The sequence below is a fragment of the Python bivittatus genome, unplaced genomic scaffold, assembly GCF_059951505.1.
Source record: "Python bivittatus isolate LINGU-HERP-01145 unplaced genomic scaffold, Pbiv_v1 ctg000480_np1212, whole genome shotgun sequence".
NCBI lineage: Eukaryota > Metazoa > Chordata > Lepidosauria > Squamata > Pythonidae > Python > Python bivittatus.
The window spans coordinates 41,189,989-41,206,728 of NW_028277075.1; the positions used below are offsets into that span (position 1 = coordinate 41,189,989).

Genomic DNA, 16,740 nt, shown 5'->3' on the forward strand with positions numbered 1-16,740 from the left:
GTATAGCTGTGCAATAGATGAATCCATTTCATAAATTCTTTTCTGAATCTATATCTATTGGGTTATGGAGAGATCAGGCTGGCAAGTCCTTGGTCCCTTGTCATATTCCTGTTTAATCTTAATTTCCTTTACTCTGGCACAATTTAATGATTTGTCACGATGCTTACTTGAAGGAAGATATCAAAATATCCCATTGGTTGAGCATCTTGGTCAGTATGGAATGCACAAGGCTGACACAGTGGGACATGTTCCCTTGTCCTCTTTCTCTATAAAAGCATCTAATCTAATTCTTCCTTTGATTAGATCAGAATCCAGACATTTCTGATAGAATGGCTAGATCTATTCTCTGCCTTGTGTAGCACTTCACCAGTTGTCCCTACTTGTTGTAAGCACACCAGGGAACTATATGTTGACTCACAATGATAATGTATGTGCAATGCCATCTTCCTGTATTATTTTAATCTACTCAAAAAGTTGTATACATACACACAAATACACAGCACACAAACACATACATATATATTACAAACATATTATGTGTGCCACAAGCAGCTTGCAGGCCATGAGTTTCATAGCCTTGCACTGAAGTGTTGTCTGTTCTTTGCATAAATGTTAAGTCAGACTAAGCTACCTGCTTTTCTACAGAAACAGTTTTATTTAAGCAGTAAAACATAACCTGTGATTTAGCCTTTGGTTAGATTTTTGTTTTCTCTTAAATAAATATTCCTAGGGTTGTTTAGAGCAAATAGAAGTGTGGAACTTAACAAAAATACATACTTGTACACAATAAAACAAAAAAAAGTAGAATTAAAAATGTAGGCAAGGATAAAACCAATGATCATGGCAGACTAGCTTTCTTGGATCTATAGGGAATATTCCTGACCTGTGCTATTGATTAAGCATCTTTGGCAATCTTTGCATATTTGGAATCCTTAGACAATGCTGTGGGCTCTCTCAGACGGAGGGATTGCTTAGTCTACCAAGGTAGGGAAAACATGCAGAGCATGGTTTTGGAATTCTTTCCAGTCCCTTACCAGTGCTGGTTACGGGGCATCTGGACATAATATGTGGTATACGCATATGCGTACACTTCTACTCTCCCCTATGTATGCACTGAGAAGAATTGAGGTGGGCTGCCCATGCTCTGCTCCGGGTCTTGCCCCCAGGAGAGAATAGGGATGGGTTTAAAATGGAGCAGTCAGCAACACAGCAGGCTGCTTTCTATCCACCTCTCCCATGGGGATGCATTAGGGGAATTTGAGCAGGGGGGGCATCCTACAATCCCCAGCTTAACCTGGCCCATTTTCAAACTTGACCTTTCTTTTTCTAGCTTCTTCCCTGATACTAAGTTTGGTTCAGTTCCATTCAGTTTTCAGAGGATTATCCTGCTGACAGAGTCATCTGTCTCTTCACTTAACTTCTTTCCAGCCTTCCTTTGGGTTGCAAATAAATGGATAGAAATGGCTGCCATGGAGGTGGGAGGGGATCTTTAATCATAAAAACTTGCTTATTGGAACACAAACTGGTGAGGTTGTTACCCACCTCCCTTATAGTTCTCTAGGAACTCTCTACTATCCCAGCTTATCTTCTTCTCTGGGCACATGGGCACAATGCCCAGCAAAATACTTGTAGATGCCCAACATTATTTTTTTCTAAGATGCCTGTGAGTAAGGCCCAAGACATTCTTGTAAATAAAGATCATGCTGAAGTTGGCTTGCCATTTGATTTAATTTAAATTAATAAATTATGAATAATGTAATTTCAATTTATAAGTATTTTAATTAAAATATAAATGCAGCAGGGTGGGGTAGGAGCTGGGCAGGTGAGAAGGAAGGTGTGCCTGTGGTCACATTACATATCCTGGTTTAGCACACAACATCTAATTTAGCATTTAAACATATTGGGTTAGTAGATGGGCAATGCAGCAAAAAGATTGCAGCAAATAAATAAAGCAATATTCTATTCTAAGAGACTATAAGTTCTAAAACAAGGGCTATTTATATTTGGCTCCCTGCAACAACTGCTGCTTACACTCAATACATCAGTCCTGGAGACTTAAATCTTATGGAACTAGGAAACGATTCTATTCAAATGCAAACATTTGAAATAGCACCATGCAAAAAAATAGTCCTCGTACCATGCCAAGGGGGAAAAAAAAGCAAACTGGGTGGTGCTTGGCACATTCACAAGAGGAGTGTGTCTGAATGTCCTGTTTTTCGAAGTACAGTATAATCATGTCTTCAGAAGACTGCTCCTCCCTGGCTTTCCACTTTTCCATTAAATCTCAGGGGAAGACATCATCATGAGACTCTTCCCATTGGGCTTCTTCAAAGTGGGAGGTATGGGCAGCCATGAAAGCTTTAGAATAACAAAAACATGCATGACAGAAACCATAAATACCCACAGAGGAATATTCTGCCATTTCCAATAGTAAAGTATGTTCAAAAACACTAAGAGTAATTGAAACAATTTCTTAAAAACCTAGAGAATAAGGTAGGAAAACATTATTACCCAGAGGTTAACATCTCAGAGAAAGTGGATGGCAGATTTCAGCAGAACAGGCTTAATATATGAAAATATGTAATTGAAAATAAATTCATTCAGCTCATTTAGACATGCCCTGTGGTGATTAGAATCACAATTCCAAAACAAATCAAAATCTGAAAACTGCAGAGGCTACCCATTCCTAAACAGGTATCAATCAGACTAGACGTTTTATTAATAAAACATAAGATTAAGCACATAGGTCACAGGGCAGAGCATCTGCTTAAGAATGACGACAGAGTCCCAGTCTATTTTGCTCTAGACAATTAAGGTCAATGAATGGGAGATTCGTTTCCAGGTTCTCTTTCCTTTTCATTCAGAAACACAGGCTCTTGCAGTCAGAGCTTATGACAGGCACAGCGTAAAAGGAAACATCATGAACATTAAGGAAGAAATAAGGATTATGAAATGCAATACACAGGAAAAAGCCAAAACATAGGTAGCAAATAACAGGCAAAAGAATGGAAAGGAATCAGTGTATTCTTTGTTGTTTGGAAAGACCAAAAGAGGCAGATATAGGAGCAGAAGAATTTACTTTGGCTAATAAAAGTAGTATCATGGGAAGATATCCAGAATGTCAATATTCTAATTAAACTAACCTGTCATCCTGAAAATATTGCTACCTTCTATAGCAGCAGTAATTTGCATCTTTTAATTTTTAATTCTGTTTAAGTCCTATAAATTTAATTGCAACATTTGATGGGACAGAACTTAATTTTGTGAGCTGCCCCACCCATTCCTATGTCACTCCAAAAGGGCAGACAATGTGGCATAGATGAGAAGCTGCAGCAGGAAGCAGGAATTAGCAAAAGTCAGTGAATCCCCCAAGTATGAGTGGAAAGGACCTACCCTTTGTTAACCATTGTTAGGAAAACAAAGACAATTACACAGTTTTCATAATGCCTATTTATAAATGTAGGGAGTTCCCACCTTCAGTTACTCTCTTAACTACTTTTGTCTCAAAAACAAGCCAGTTCAGGCACCTGTATGGAGATTTTGAAGTGATGGGGATAGCAAAAGGAAAGCAGTTACTCCTTCTGTTAAAACCTACTTGTGATCGTCCATTTTATTTAACTGATCGCCAGTAGAGACCAAACAGCCAGAAGGATTTCTTCAAGTTAATTACGATAATAAGCTTGGCCACTAAAGATGATGGCCACTAAAAGAAATTTAGTAGCCCTTGATGGCCACTAAAAGAAATTTAGGATTAGGATTAGCAATGATAGGTTTCTCAAGGAGTTTTCTCTACTTAATGAGCAGTGTAACATGAGGAAATGGGGGAGTCAGAGAAGTCTTGACGCTGGGCTATACATCTTGCCACTCCTGCAATTAGCAAAGGTCTGAATTTTTTTCTAAGGAAAAACAATTCATAGGAAACCTGATCTGGACTAGGGCCAAGGTGGTAGATTTTGGTAGAATGAACCTCTATTTTGTTCGACTTTATTATGGAGGTTGCAGCGATGCCGTGAAACCCTTTGAACAAGGAAGCAGCGCCATAGAAATTAATGGGGCTGATTTCTGTGGTATTAAATGCAGCTCTTGTTCTTTCCCTCTTGACCTCTGAAAGAACTCTGAAACCAAACTGTGAATCAGTGACCTTATTTCGCAGGGTTAGGGTTAGAAGACTTGAAAACAATGGCAATGTTTCTGCCTGCCTCCTCCCACAAATATTATATAGAACCCAGCAAGAAACATAATGTTTTTTAAAATAGCATTCCGATATTTTAAAAAAGAAAAGTGCAGTTGCAATACGCTCTTTATGGCTTTCTTTTGTTGTGGGATGACCTAGCCTTACCATACAAATCAGTGCAGGCACGAGAGATACCTACCATCCCATTTTAAACATGGTGCTGGTGTATGGTGTTCTTCGGTTACTGCTGAAGAACAACGTGTATTGGAAATGTGCTAAACAAACAAACAAAAAAGAGTAAATGAAATAAACGTTCTGAAAAAAATAAATTCAGTGCTTCCCAGGCATGTGATAGTTAAAGCAGCACAGAATAACCTTTATTCACTTGTTCTCATCTGAATGGTCAGGGAAATGCCATTCTAAAGAAAAAGAGCCTCAAATCCACAGGCTTGGTCCAATGGAGGTTAGGAAATCAACAGGACATAAATAAATGCCCCTTCCTCTTAACAACCAAAGGAAAAATTGATTGCTTCATCAGCTGTAGAAAGCAACATTTCCCAACCTAAATTGCTTTTCTCTTACTGCTGCTGCAGCAAAAAATAGCTCCCCTGCCTATTTTGTAAGGCTGTTGGCAGACTTACCAAAAGTAGGCTGGATTCAGCAATACAATAGAGCATTTATATATCAAAAGACTGGAAACAGGTCGTCAAGGTAAAACATACCATAAACAGAACTGTTAATTTGACTGTTGGCATGGCTTTCTGTTACCTTGTCAATAACTTCCAAGTAATTGTGTTTGAGTTGGCAACATTATCTTTATTATTATTATCATCATTATTGCACCTGCTGTTTAAATTTGATACATTTGCCTTACCAGAGTTGAGCTTAGACCCACTTTTGACTTGCTGGATTATTTGAAAGTCAAAAAGCAAAGAAAAGGATGCACCTCTAAAACTCTGCTCATTCTGTTGACAGTATTTTTCCAATGAATTTTCATAGGAATGTGGTTTTTTACTATCGGTAGCAAAATCTCATTGGTTTTGGAAGATGAGGGGCCCTGTGAGATAGTATTTGATGTGCTTTTCCATGCAGCCAAAAACGAAGCATCAGCTTATGATACCACAAATGCATTACTCAGTGGGCACAAAAAGGGATTGCATTATGAAACAAGTGTAAGCAAATTTTGTTTACAATTTTCCCTTTGCTGTATAACATTTGAATGCCAGAATCATTAGGATGGACCATGATGAAAGTGATGACAGTGGAAATTAATTGTGGCACAGTACATAACCTCCCAAACTCTCTGTGATTCAAGTCCAGCTTCAAGAATGGTTTGCAAGTAATGACTTAAATAGTTGTCTTAACAGTGAGTATTGGCACTGAAAAAGGAATACAACAGAGCAGAAGGAAATAAAGGAGTTTCACTTTCAGGGTAGAATTCACAAATGGGTCTATCCCTAAGATCTGAATTCAGATCTTAGGAATACAACCAAATACCCACAGACTCAGGAGTAAGCTGGGTTAAAACTAGTGGGACTTACTTCTATTTTGCATTTGTTGGTCTCTCTTATGATTCAGTGTGAGAATCATTATTAAGTTCCCACTAGAAATAGGCCATAGGGACATGGAGTATTATTTATTTATTTTTCAATACGTCAGCCTGCCTCCTGGCTGTGGATGCATAACAGTCTAACAGGCTTTCATGCGTTTGTATGAAGTTAGAATAAATAACAAACAAATTTCCACTTAAAACACTTAAGCACACTTACTTACACCAGCCTTCTTGATGTTCTCATCTTACACATCTCTGCATGCATCAATAGTAAATATCATAGTGAAGGAATTGGAACCAACTCTTAGTCCTTACTGTCTCTCAACTATATAAATAAGGAATCAAAATGACAGTTGCACAACCACAGCCTGAAGAAGAAACTTCCAGGGCTAAAGTTGATAGCACCTGTGAGCTAAATACCAACATTCTGGTATCAAACCCTAACTATACCATTAACAAAGGAAATCCAGGAACATCAGCAGTAAAGCTATGGATCATACCAAAGATTCCTTTGTAATGTGACAGTTAACAAACATGCATAAGCACAAGAAACGAAGCAGCAACAATTACTGTACAGATTCAAGGCCATTGCCAAAGGAAATCCAGCAAAGGCCTCACCCTAATCAGTGTTGGAATACAGTTTAAGCACGAGATCTGGACTCTGTACCAGCAGTTGCCATACACAGAATACATATGCTTGGACAAGAAGTGCTCTTCCTTTCAGCTAACCATTCTTGCTTCAGATACTGCTGCATATAAAGGGAACAGGCCCATAATAGCATCCCTTCATTTGACAGGAGGTCACTGTCTGAAACAGGCTAGGACTGCAGCTATATCTTTGCACTGATGATAAGATTCTATACATCCAGAACAACGCTAAATATAACAAAACCCATCACATTCCTAGTGTAAGAATTACACATGAGCAGCAGCAGAAAATCCACTCACAGCAGAGAGGCAAAGAATAAGCAAGTCTTTCAAAGATTGTGCAACAGACACACCACAGAGTCAAGAAGAGAGAACCTCAGAACCTAAATTTCTCACCAGATGATGCTGTTCCTCAAATATTTTATATGCTATACAGTTTACATTGTAACTATGTCAAATAACAGTCATTTTTAACATCTTTAAAAACTTATCATTGCAAAGAAAAGTTAAGAGAGACAGAGAGAGACAGAAAGTATTAAAATACCAATTAGGCAGTACTATGTGTCTGTCTGTCCACCTGCTTCTACTGTATTAATGAAATTTTCTGAAATTGCACCACAGTGGTGTGTAATAATAATAATAATATATTTGGTCAAAACCATTAAGACAAATTTGGAGATAATTATGTTGCATGCACAGGCTTTTCTAACCATAGCATCTTGGCTGAATTCTCCATCACACAAAAGAGTAATAATACAGTATTATAAATTAGTTACTCCCCCAAAGGCAATTTTATATGAAAGCCTAACAGAAAAGAATGATTGGATGAGAATTTGCTAAAAACATAAGAAAACAAAAGCCAGTTGATACATGGCCACATAAGTATCTACAACTTGATTTCTCTGCTGGGGAACAAATCTCATGTACCATCATTTACTCAAACTCCCTGGTCTCTTTGCTTGCTTACGAAGAAACTAGCCTATTTCAGTAATAGATTCCTATCATGAGTAATGATGTTTCCCTAGTATTTGCAATCATTTCTCACTAAAATGTTAAACAGGACCAATACGTTAGACCCAGAGACAGTCTTGTGTTTTCTTGTCTCTTGTTCTCCAGCTAGAACAGAATTTGTGGATGTCTTCTGGTTTATTGTAGACAGGTGATTGTTGAACCTGGTATTTCCACTTTATAATTAATACTGTAGTCCTACAGTATTAATTCTAGACGTTATTATATATTTTCTTTATTTTGCTCTTAACATTGTCTTATCTCTTACAAACATCTTTCAATTTAAATGTTTCTTTCTGGTTAGCAGGGTTTGTTCCTGTGCATTTTCTCATGTTATCAGCGGCTTTCATGCACTTATTGTCCTAAACAGAGAGATCTAACTTTAACTGCACGTGTGTTATGATAAGTTTCTGCTATTACATTGAGACACATAGAATTATCGATAATGTGGGCTTGAAAGTTCTTGGTTCTAACATTTTTATTCTATCATTCAGATGAAGGCAACCTCACTGCAGCTAGGGACCAAACATAAGTTAAAAACATTATTTTTTTTCAGTACTTCTGTACTCATATTAAAAACCCCTTTTAAAATGTAGAAGGCTATGACCAGTGGTGTCATTCCCTTAGCAGAATAGCATTCACCAATGGAACAGATCTTTCCTTTGTCCTTCAACCCCATGCACCCTAGGATGGCTCTTGATACTGTGCAGAGCCAAAGAGAACCCCTGCTGCATATGATTGAGGAACCTGGTACTTGCATAACTTGGGATGCAACTCATAAACAGTTCCTAAATAACACATTAAATAGCTGTAAAGTTATCTATGAAAATAGCTCTAACTTTATGACATTATAGGATATTAATACAGGGAACACAATTAGTCCGTTCATTTGCCAATTGTGTTTTTCATACAGTATTTTCTGTTTAGTAAGACTAATCAATATATATGTAACCTAAGTGTTCTATATGTTGAACCAAGTTGGAATTTAATTATGGGATGATGCAGTTACTATGCAGTATAATATACCATAGCACTATCTCAATTATATTCATGCAAATTATACCAAGTTTTACCTAGTTTTCTTTTGTAGCTAATGATTGTTACTCAGTTTCACCTAATCAGGGCTTCCACTATTCCTTTTACAAAACACTTGGTAATGCAGTTGTTATTCCCCTTCTTTCTCCAAACAAGAGTATGCATCACTATTATGACAGATTAAGAGCTATAATTGAATCATTGTTTAATTTTTCTATCTAAATGCTTTGCATCTCATAACATTCAAGCAATCATAGGTTCAGGCAAATAGAAATCCTATTTACCAAACACTGTAATAAGACAATGATTGAGAATTGCCCAGGATAATCATAAATTTCAGGAAAAAAGTTGCTATACACTGAATCAGATCATCTACCCATGTAGTGCACTGTTGTCTACATCCACAGGTGCCAAGTATCTGCAGAATCCAAGAACTAAATTTAGAAATTATTAAATGGCCAATAAATCATGGATCACAAAATCCCACAGGTTTTTGATGTTCACATAAAATCCTGTGAGATTTCAATGTTCTCCCATGAAATCATCTGAGATTATAACACTTTGTTATAAGATTTCAGAGGAAAAATGACCAAAATCCCATGAGATCTTGGAAGATGTCTGCCATGTTTTAATTTACTAATCAAGTTTATTTTATAGTGCCCAGAGTCTGGAAAAGTTTGTATCGGCAGCTGTCCAAGAAATATCCATGGCCCCTGCTCAAAGTGCCTCAGATTGGACCAGATATTCTTTATATGCAAAATACGGTCTACTACTAATAGGGTCTAAAATAGGATCTAGTACTACTACTCATATAAATGATTTTAATAATTTAAATAAGAAAAAAACTAGTGCCTTTTTAATTAAAATCTGTTCACAGATAGATAGGGTAATTGAATACTCTATTCAATATATCTCACCTAAGAAGATAAGTTTTGAGTTGGCATAACTTTCCATAGGATTGCTAGTTTAACAGCATACTCTGGTAAGAAATGAGGTCCCAAGCATCCAGTCCAAACTGAAAGGTTGTTACATGATATATGTTTTTTCTATATATGAAGGCACTCTGCAATGGATCCCCTTCCCCCCCATGACAGAAATGATATATCTCATTGTTCCAGCCTTTGGGTCTTCAAATGCTAACATCCTCTTGACCAGGAAATACCAGACAGCAAAAATACAAATCTCCCCAGGCATGAAAACATGTTTATAATACTCTTGGGGAATAGCAACTGTGTTCATTTCATAGACAAAATCAAAAGAGAGAGGTTTGCATAAAGAGTGGATCAACTTTAAGTGTGCATCAATTTTAAGCTGGATTGGAAGTTTGGAGGTGAAAAAGAAAAAAAACAATCCATATTAGTTGTTGTTGTTGTTGTTCAGTTGTTAAGTCGTGTTCGACTCTTCGTGACCCCATGAACCATATTGCACCAGACCTTCCTGTCCTTCACTGCCTCCCTGAGTTTGCTCAGTTTCATGCTCGTTGCTTCAGTGATATTAATTGTTACTAAACTGTTTTATATCCGGGGATGATAGAATTCAACACAAAATATGATAAAATAAGGAGTTTTTAGAAATTTGTTGTATTCATATAGGCAAGTGCTTTCATTTTAAAAGAATTTTATTTAGCAATGAAGCTATTATTAGCGTGGTTAGCATCTGTTGTTGTATGATGTCAACTTCTACATCTAATTTAATGTTGTTTACATTGTGCCTTTAAATGCTGACTACACAAATTAACTACTTAGAGAAAGCTATGCTTGCTGGGAAGTAGAGATATAATTCATCTTACAATAATTATGTGTTCTATGAGCCAGTGCCCTAAGTGGATTCCCTACATTTAGACAGAGAAGGCAACTCTTTGTGAAAAGAAAGTTCAGGTGGAGTTCAGTTATAAAGAATAAGGAAACTAATTTTACCATGTTTCTGTGCATTTGTAAGACTGTTGAGATCCACATCTATCATTGATTAAGACTCAACATTACAAATCAGTTTAGTCACTTTTATTTCCGTAAGAATTAAGAATATTGTTTTTCAGAGCAACGCTATAAATGATTATTCAAAAGAAAAACCTACAGTGGGGCTTAATTCTCTGGCTGAAACCTAAGTCATTTTCATTTACCCTGTGCTCAGTCAGTCAGTGGAAATAAATTCTAATAAATTAATAGTTAAAAGTGATTCGCATCTTGACATAACTTAGACTCCCTCTGGAACCCTTTGAAGGAATGATGAATTCATGTAAGAACTACAAATTATCTATCTATCTATCTATCTATCTATCTATCTATCTATCTATCTATCTATCTATCCATCCATCCATCCATCCATCCATCCATCCATCCATATCAGGGGCCTATTTTGAGATTTGTATAATCCCTTGGATGAAGTAAATTGCAAAAGTAGGAAGCCTCACTACATGTCCTCAGTTGCAACACTATACAAACATCTAATGGAATAGAAATGGCTTTCTCAAGTCACTATCTAATACTGCCACTTTCTGTGTATGAAAATTGCAACATACAGGCAAGGAAATTAGGTAGACCATCACCATCTGATCAGTTCCCTTTATCCCGCTTTCATAACTGTTGGAGATGACAAGCAAAACTCTCTCTGCTCCAGTAGTTCTAATATTCCCTAGCCTGGGATTACAACTCCAGAATGAAAATCTAGTGGCCCATAAATCTGATCATGGAGAGCACAAGACAACATAGTGAATAAGAATTTAATAATAATATATTTATCCTTCTGACTGAAGAAGCATATATTTTTATATTGGGGGGGGGTTAGATTTTTTTTATCCCATCTTTATTATTTTTTATAAATAACTCAAGGTGGCAAAGATACCTAATACTCCTTTCTCCTATTTTCCCCACAACAACAACCCTGTGAGGTGAGTTGGGATGAGAGAGAGTGGCTGGCCCAAAGTCACCCAACTGGCTTTCATGCCTAAGGCTGGACTAGAGCTCACAGTCTCCTGCTCTCTAGCCTGGTGTCTTAACCACTAGACCAAAAAATAGAGTTACTCATTGTTAATGAAAAAAGCTAAAAATTCATAATAGTGTTTCTTTTGTTGGGGAAAACTATATGCTTTATAAGCAGCTATCCTTAATTTTCCAGTTGCATATATCGTATTAGAAAAATCCAGTTTTCTTAAGTACATACTTTCGATCATATACTCAAGCTGTACAAGGTCACTAGCCACACAAGGAAAATTATGTTTCTAAGGAATATCGCGCCACATTTCTAGATGATATGAACACATGTTTGTAAACAATGTTATACTTTTACCTCACTGTAGTATCAGCCATTCTTTGTGATGACAGTAGCATAGTGGAGTATTTTAATATTTGAACATTTATATATTTTGGCAATATATAAAATATAATGGAAGCATATCTATTATGTGCAATCATGTTGCACTTGTCTAATGTAGGCATTTCATAATGTAAAATGTTTACCTTTTTTTTCCTAAAAATTCAGTGAAAATTTTTAAAAGGGAATTGTAGAAAGGATAGAAAGAAGAAATAACAACTTTTATATTCATTATATTTAAAGATTTAAAAAGCAAGTAGCAATTTATTCCAGTATTTTAATTTGGCTCAGAAATGAATCCGATTGTGCTGAGTGGACTAACTTTCAACTAAATGCACATAAGATCTGGGCCAAAGTAGATGGGCAAAGATGAAATAAGAATTTTTAGCACAAGATAAAAAGAACTGTTAGCTGCTTCAGTTTTCCTTTTTTATCATAATAATGTGCATAATTTTTTAATTCAGAAAATATATTGCCCTCCATTTGATATTGCTTCCAAAGTCATTTATCTACCCTGAATTTATATAGCATTAAAAGCAACATTCATTTTGCTATGTTTTTGACAGAAATTAATTCCTAACTATCAATAAAAATGATCAGACTAAGAACTCTGGTTAATATTAAACTTCAAATGAAAGTGTTAAACATTGCCTGTTATCCTGTATATCCACGTTGTACATACAGACACAGGAGGTACATTCAATCTTCTTGCATCAATTACCCAGGAACAAAAGTAAAAAAATAAAACTGTACTTATACGAACAGATATCAGACAAGTGCCATGGCTTATCCACAATATTGACTAGGAATTTAAGTGCACAGTTTGCTCTTAAAATATTACAACACATTGCCAAGTTAATTTAAACCACCTTTAATGTTTTGGAGTTACTCAGGCAAAATAGCAGTGAAAGCCATAGGAAATGGGCACATTTTATAGCAAAATTAAGACTCCTGGCCCCTATTCTGCTTTTATTCCATTCTGCTAAAGTTCCTAAACTTGAACTATATTAAGCTATAGAAATAATTAAGAGCGTGGAGATGAAGGGAAAGCAGCCAGAGGTATTTTGCTGGAGATAATCAGGAACCTTTTCTCTGGCCGAGATCAGACCAGCATAAGAAAACATTTTGGTACAACTTCATGATACACAGGTATTAATAATTCCTGGCTTGAGGGTGCTAGCAGTAAACTATCTTGCCAAATACTTCATTGGGGAAGCAGACATACAATTTGGTGCTGATCCATAGTTACTGTAGGCTTCTTACGTTACTAGAAGCAGCAAGTAATATCTTTCGGAAGGCTCAGGAACAACGTTTCACTCAACAGATTTGATTGCTGGTCTGCCAATATTTCAAGAACAGCCCACCAAGAAATACCAGAATTCAGTATTCCTACAAGTTAGTAGGAGCAAACAACTCTTAAAAAATTGTCATTTTCCTCCTCTCTCTGATTATCTTATTTCAGGTTAGTTACTGTATCAGAGCTGAGTAAACAAAAGTCAGGATAAATAAATGAAATAATAATAATAATAATAATTATTATTATTATTATTATTGGCATTTTTACACAAAATGTGCTCTACTTTTCTACTGGCTGAGCAAATCACTGCAGTTCGCACATAGTTATGATACTTTAAATTCACTGATTTCACTGAACTTCAAGCTTCCAGAGAACAGGATAGCAGCCAAACTCTTTAACTAGTTCAACAGCTTTTATCAAAGGATTCTACCTACATTTATGAAGTAGAAGGTTTATCGTCATGCTTAAGCTGTGCATATACTTAAGCAATTTTTTATTTCATCCCTAGTGGTTAAAAAAAAAAAAAGAACTTAAGGAGAAACCAATTTAAAAAGCCCTTACCTCATTTAGCTGCTGGTTCTGTTGGGGAAATCCTTTAGTTAGAGCAGTAAAAAGAATGGCCAGGGTATGCTAGAGATTAAGTAAACATAGGTGGCAGGCTATCACTTCACAAAACCTCGTAGCAGTGAAGATAAATGGATGTGATATTAATTTTAAGATATGTTTTAGAATGCTTAGCTGTCCAATTGTGGAATCCCTTAGGTCACTTCCTGTTATTCTGATTGGATCTTCTAAAATTAAACTTTAAAAAAAACAGGGCTTGCAAATATTTGCATACAGCCAGCCAACTCACACCTTCACGCACAAACAAAACAAGTCTAACCAGGTTACATTTGTGTCCTGAGAACAAAAGAGAGTCTTTTTAATGGATGAGACATTGGTTTCCCTGTGAGTGTGCGTGTGTGTGCGTGTGTGTGCCTGTGCTTTTCTTTAAAAGACCAATCTATCCCCACCACCCAACACCCCCACGGTACAGGTTATTTCAGGGAGTTAATGCAAGTAATTAGAAGAAAGGAAGTTACGTTCCAGAAATCTATTTGTAAGTTCATCATTTGAAATCAACGGGAGGGGGAAAAAAATTAAACCACAAAGCGAACTGTGTGGAACAGATTTGCATTGGCAGCAAGTTTAAGCAAATATTCCAGCCCTGAAAGATTGTCTTTCTCCTCCCTGGTATTCATTTACCCACAGTAAGTCCGTATAAGAGAGTTTGTCTCTAAAACTATCCTTTCCACGTATTATTCCTGCACACGCACACAAAACAATGCAAAAGCTTGGCATAAACTGAAAGCAGCATACCTGTATAAGGTGTGACCATGGATGTGGCAATCAGTATCAAAGGGGACAACCAGAATGTAAGTGCTTTGTTCGGTTCAATATCCAGGCTGCTGTTCATATTCTAGGAATAAATAAGTGCTATTTATTCAGGATAATTACAAGCCAATTTGCGTAGACGGGATAACAAGAAGACCCTTGAGGTTTGTTGAATTATGCCCATACAGTCCAGTCCAGAAGGAACTGCACATGAATTGTGCCCTTCAACTATGTTTAACACCCCAACTCCTTTTAGCAGCATAAAGGAGAGGAACTTAATAATGCTGATTCTTGTTTTACTAAGTCCAGGTGGAGAAAACCAAGTGTACCTTAACTTGTTCCTTGTGTCTAAAACCCTCCTGGACCAAAAGCAAGAACATGACAGTGATGTCAGCTGAATAGCAGGGTCAGCAATTTATATGAATGGGCAAGCCAAGCTGGTTATTTTTAGGGCAGGCCTTTGAAGGGTTTTTCTGTTTCATTTGGTGTTGACTGGGGTCTCAAACCCAAATTGTTCTAAGTGCTTCATGAGAACTAGTTCATTAAGCTAAGGGCCACAAACTGAAGCTTTTTAATCCATTAATACAAAAGACTCTAGTAAGTAAAGAATAAAGAAAATGAAGAATATGCCATTAATATACATTTATTAAATGAAAAAAAAAACCTTTTTACTATTTCTTTTCTGCCTCAGAATGGCGTCACAGTGAACCTCCACTAACTCCACCTGCATGTCCTCTGCAACTCTGTCAGGTCCTGTAGCAAATGGTGCAGAAAGAAGCTGAAACTGTTGTTCAAGAATTTTAAAGTCATGTAGCTTGTATAACAAACTGTTTCTGTAATTTATAAATGCTATCTTTAATCTCTTTCAAAGATTTCAGTTCAACTTCATTTATGGAATTCAGAGTTAGGACATGACTTGAAGGATTGCCTACCGCCCACAAACCATGAGTTTGAGACCCTTGCTCTTGACAATATGTGAGAAAAGGCGATTGTAGTATGTAACTATGGATTTAGTTTGGGGTCCCTTGCATTCAGATGCAATTGCTAGGCACTGACCTACATCTATTTGCTCCTTGCTACATCTAGAAACATGGGATTTGCTGCACAAGAAGTCCAGTTGTTACACAAAGACCAAGCACAATCTTTCTATCACTGACCATCAGTCTATATATGAAGCTAGAAATGGAATCCTGCTCTGATATGAATTGGACTACAAATTAGAAATTATGGATTTGGAAGAGATCATTTAAGCCAAGGAGTCCAGACCCGGTTCAATGCAGAAATCTAAATTAAAGCATCCCCAATAAACGATTGTCTGATCTCCGCTTGTACATATATGATAAGAAGGCCCAGCACCTTTCTGGATATTTGGTTGTCAAATTGCTCTTAACATTACAAATATTTTTCTAACATTGAGTCGAGATCTGCCTTTCTGTAACTTAAATCCAGACTGTCTTGCACTCTGAAACAATAGAGGATAGGTCTTGACCTTCATCTGAGTGACATATTTGAATAAGATGCTATTATATATTAGTCTTCTCTTCTAAACATACACTTTCTTACATCTTAATTGAGAGTTCAAGTCCCTGCTTAGTGCAGAAATTCAAATTAAATCATCCTTGACAAATGGTGTCTAGTCTCTACTAGAACATATCCAATGAAGGTGAGACTACCATCACTCTGGGTAATTGCTTTCTCTATCAATTTTTTTTTTTCACTGTTAGGATATTTTTCTAACATTAAATCAGAATCTGTCTTCTGTATCTTAAATCCATTGTTCCAGGTTCTACATTCTCAGAACGTGTAATGATATATGACATCCTTTCAGAAATTTGATTGATATGGTACATTCCTCAATCTCCTCTTCTAAAGGTTAATCATACCCAGCTTCTTGAATCTCTCTTCACAGAATTGGATTTCCCCCCTCTTGAGCATTCTTGTTGCCCTTCTCTGAACCTGTTTGTGTTTCTCTTATTTTTATTCTTTCTTAAAGATAGGTCCTTCAGCTAGATATAGGATCTGAAGCAGAACAGAGTAAAATCTCCTGTGATTTGGAGAATGTACTTCAGTTGAATGCAGCCTAAAAATTTGCCTTTTTACAGCCACATCACATTTCTGAGATTCAATTTGCAAACAGCTCCTATTCCAAGATCTTTTGCTCAAATATATGACCACACCAGGTCTCCAGCATCGTATACATGCATGTTTGAATTTTATTTCTTATGTGAATCACGTTTTCACTTGTCTCTGTTGAATTTCACGTTCGTATTTCCAGCTTCTTTTTCTAACTTATCAGGATCAATCTAAATTTTATTTCATTCGTCTAGGATATTGGCTATGCAA

General features: G+C 36.5%; 1 protein-coding gene across 3 annotated transcripts in view; it reads right to left on the reverse strand.

The window, feature by feature from the left end:
- Positions 1-13,708, reverse strand: part of EHF (ETS homologous factor) — a 39,340-nt gene extending 25,632 nt beyond the window's left edge. For 2 of the 3 annotated variants that reach the window (XM_025175374.2, XM_025175373.2), the window contains exon 1: positions 13,585-13,708. Coding sequence is in view for 1 of the 3 variants with exons in the window: in XM_007441731.3 (XP_007441793.1) it covers positions 4,374-4,376 (3 nt within the window). In the remaining 2 variants the exon portion in view is untranslated. Of the gene's footprint in view, positions 1-4,373; positions 4,450-13,584 lie in introns of all 3 variants that reach the window. The other variant, XM_007441731.3, reaches the window with a different exon arrangement.
- Between the last annotated feature and the right edge of the window lie 3,032 nt (positions 13,709-16,740).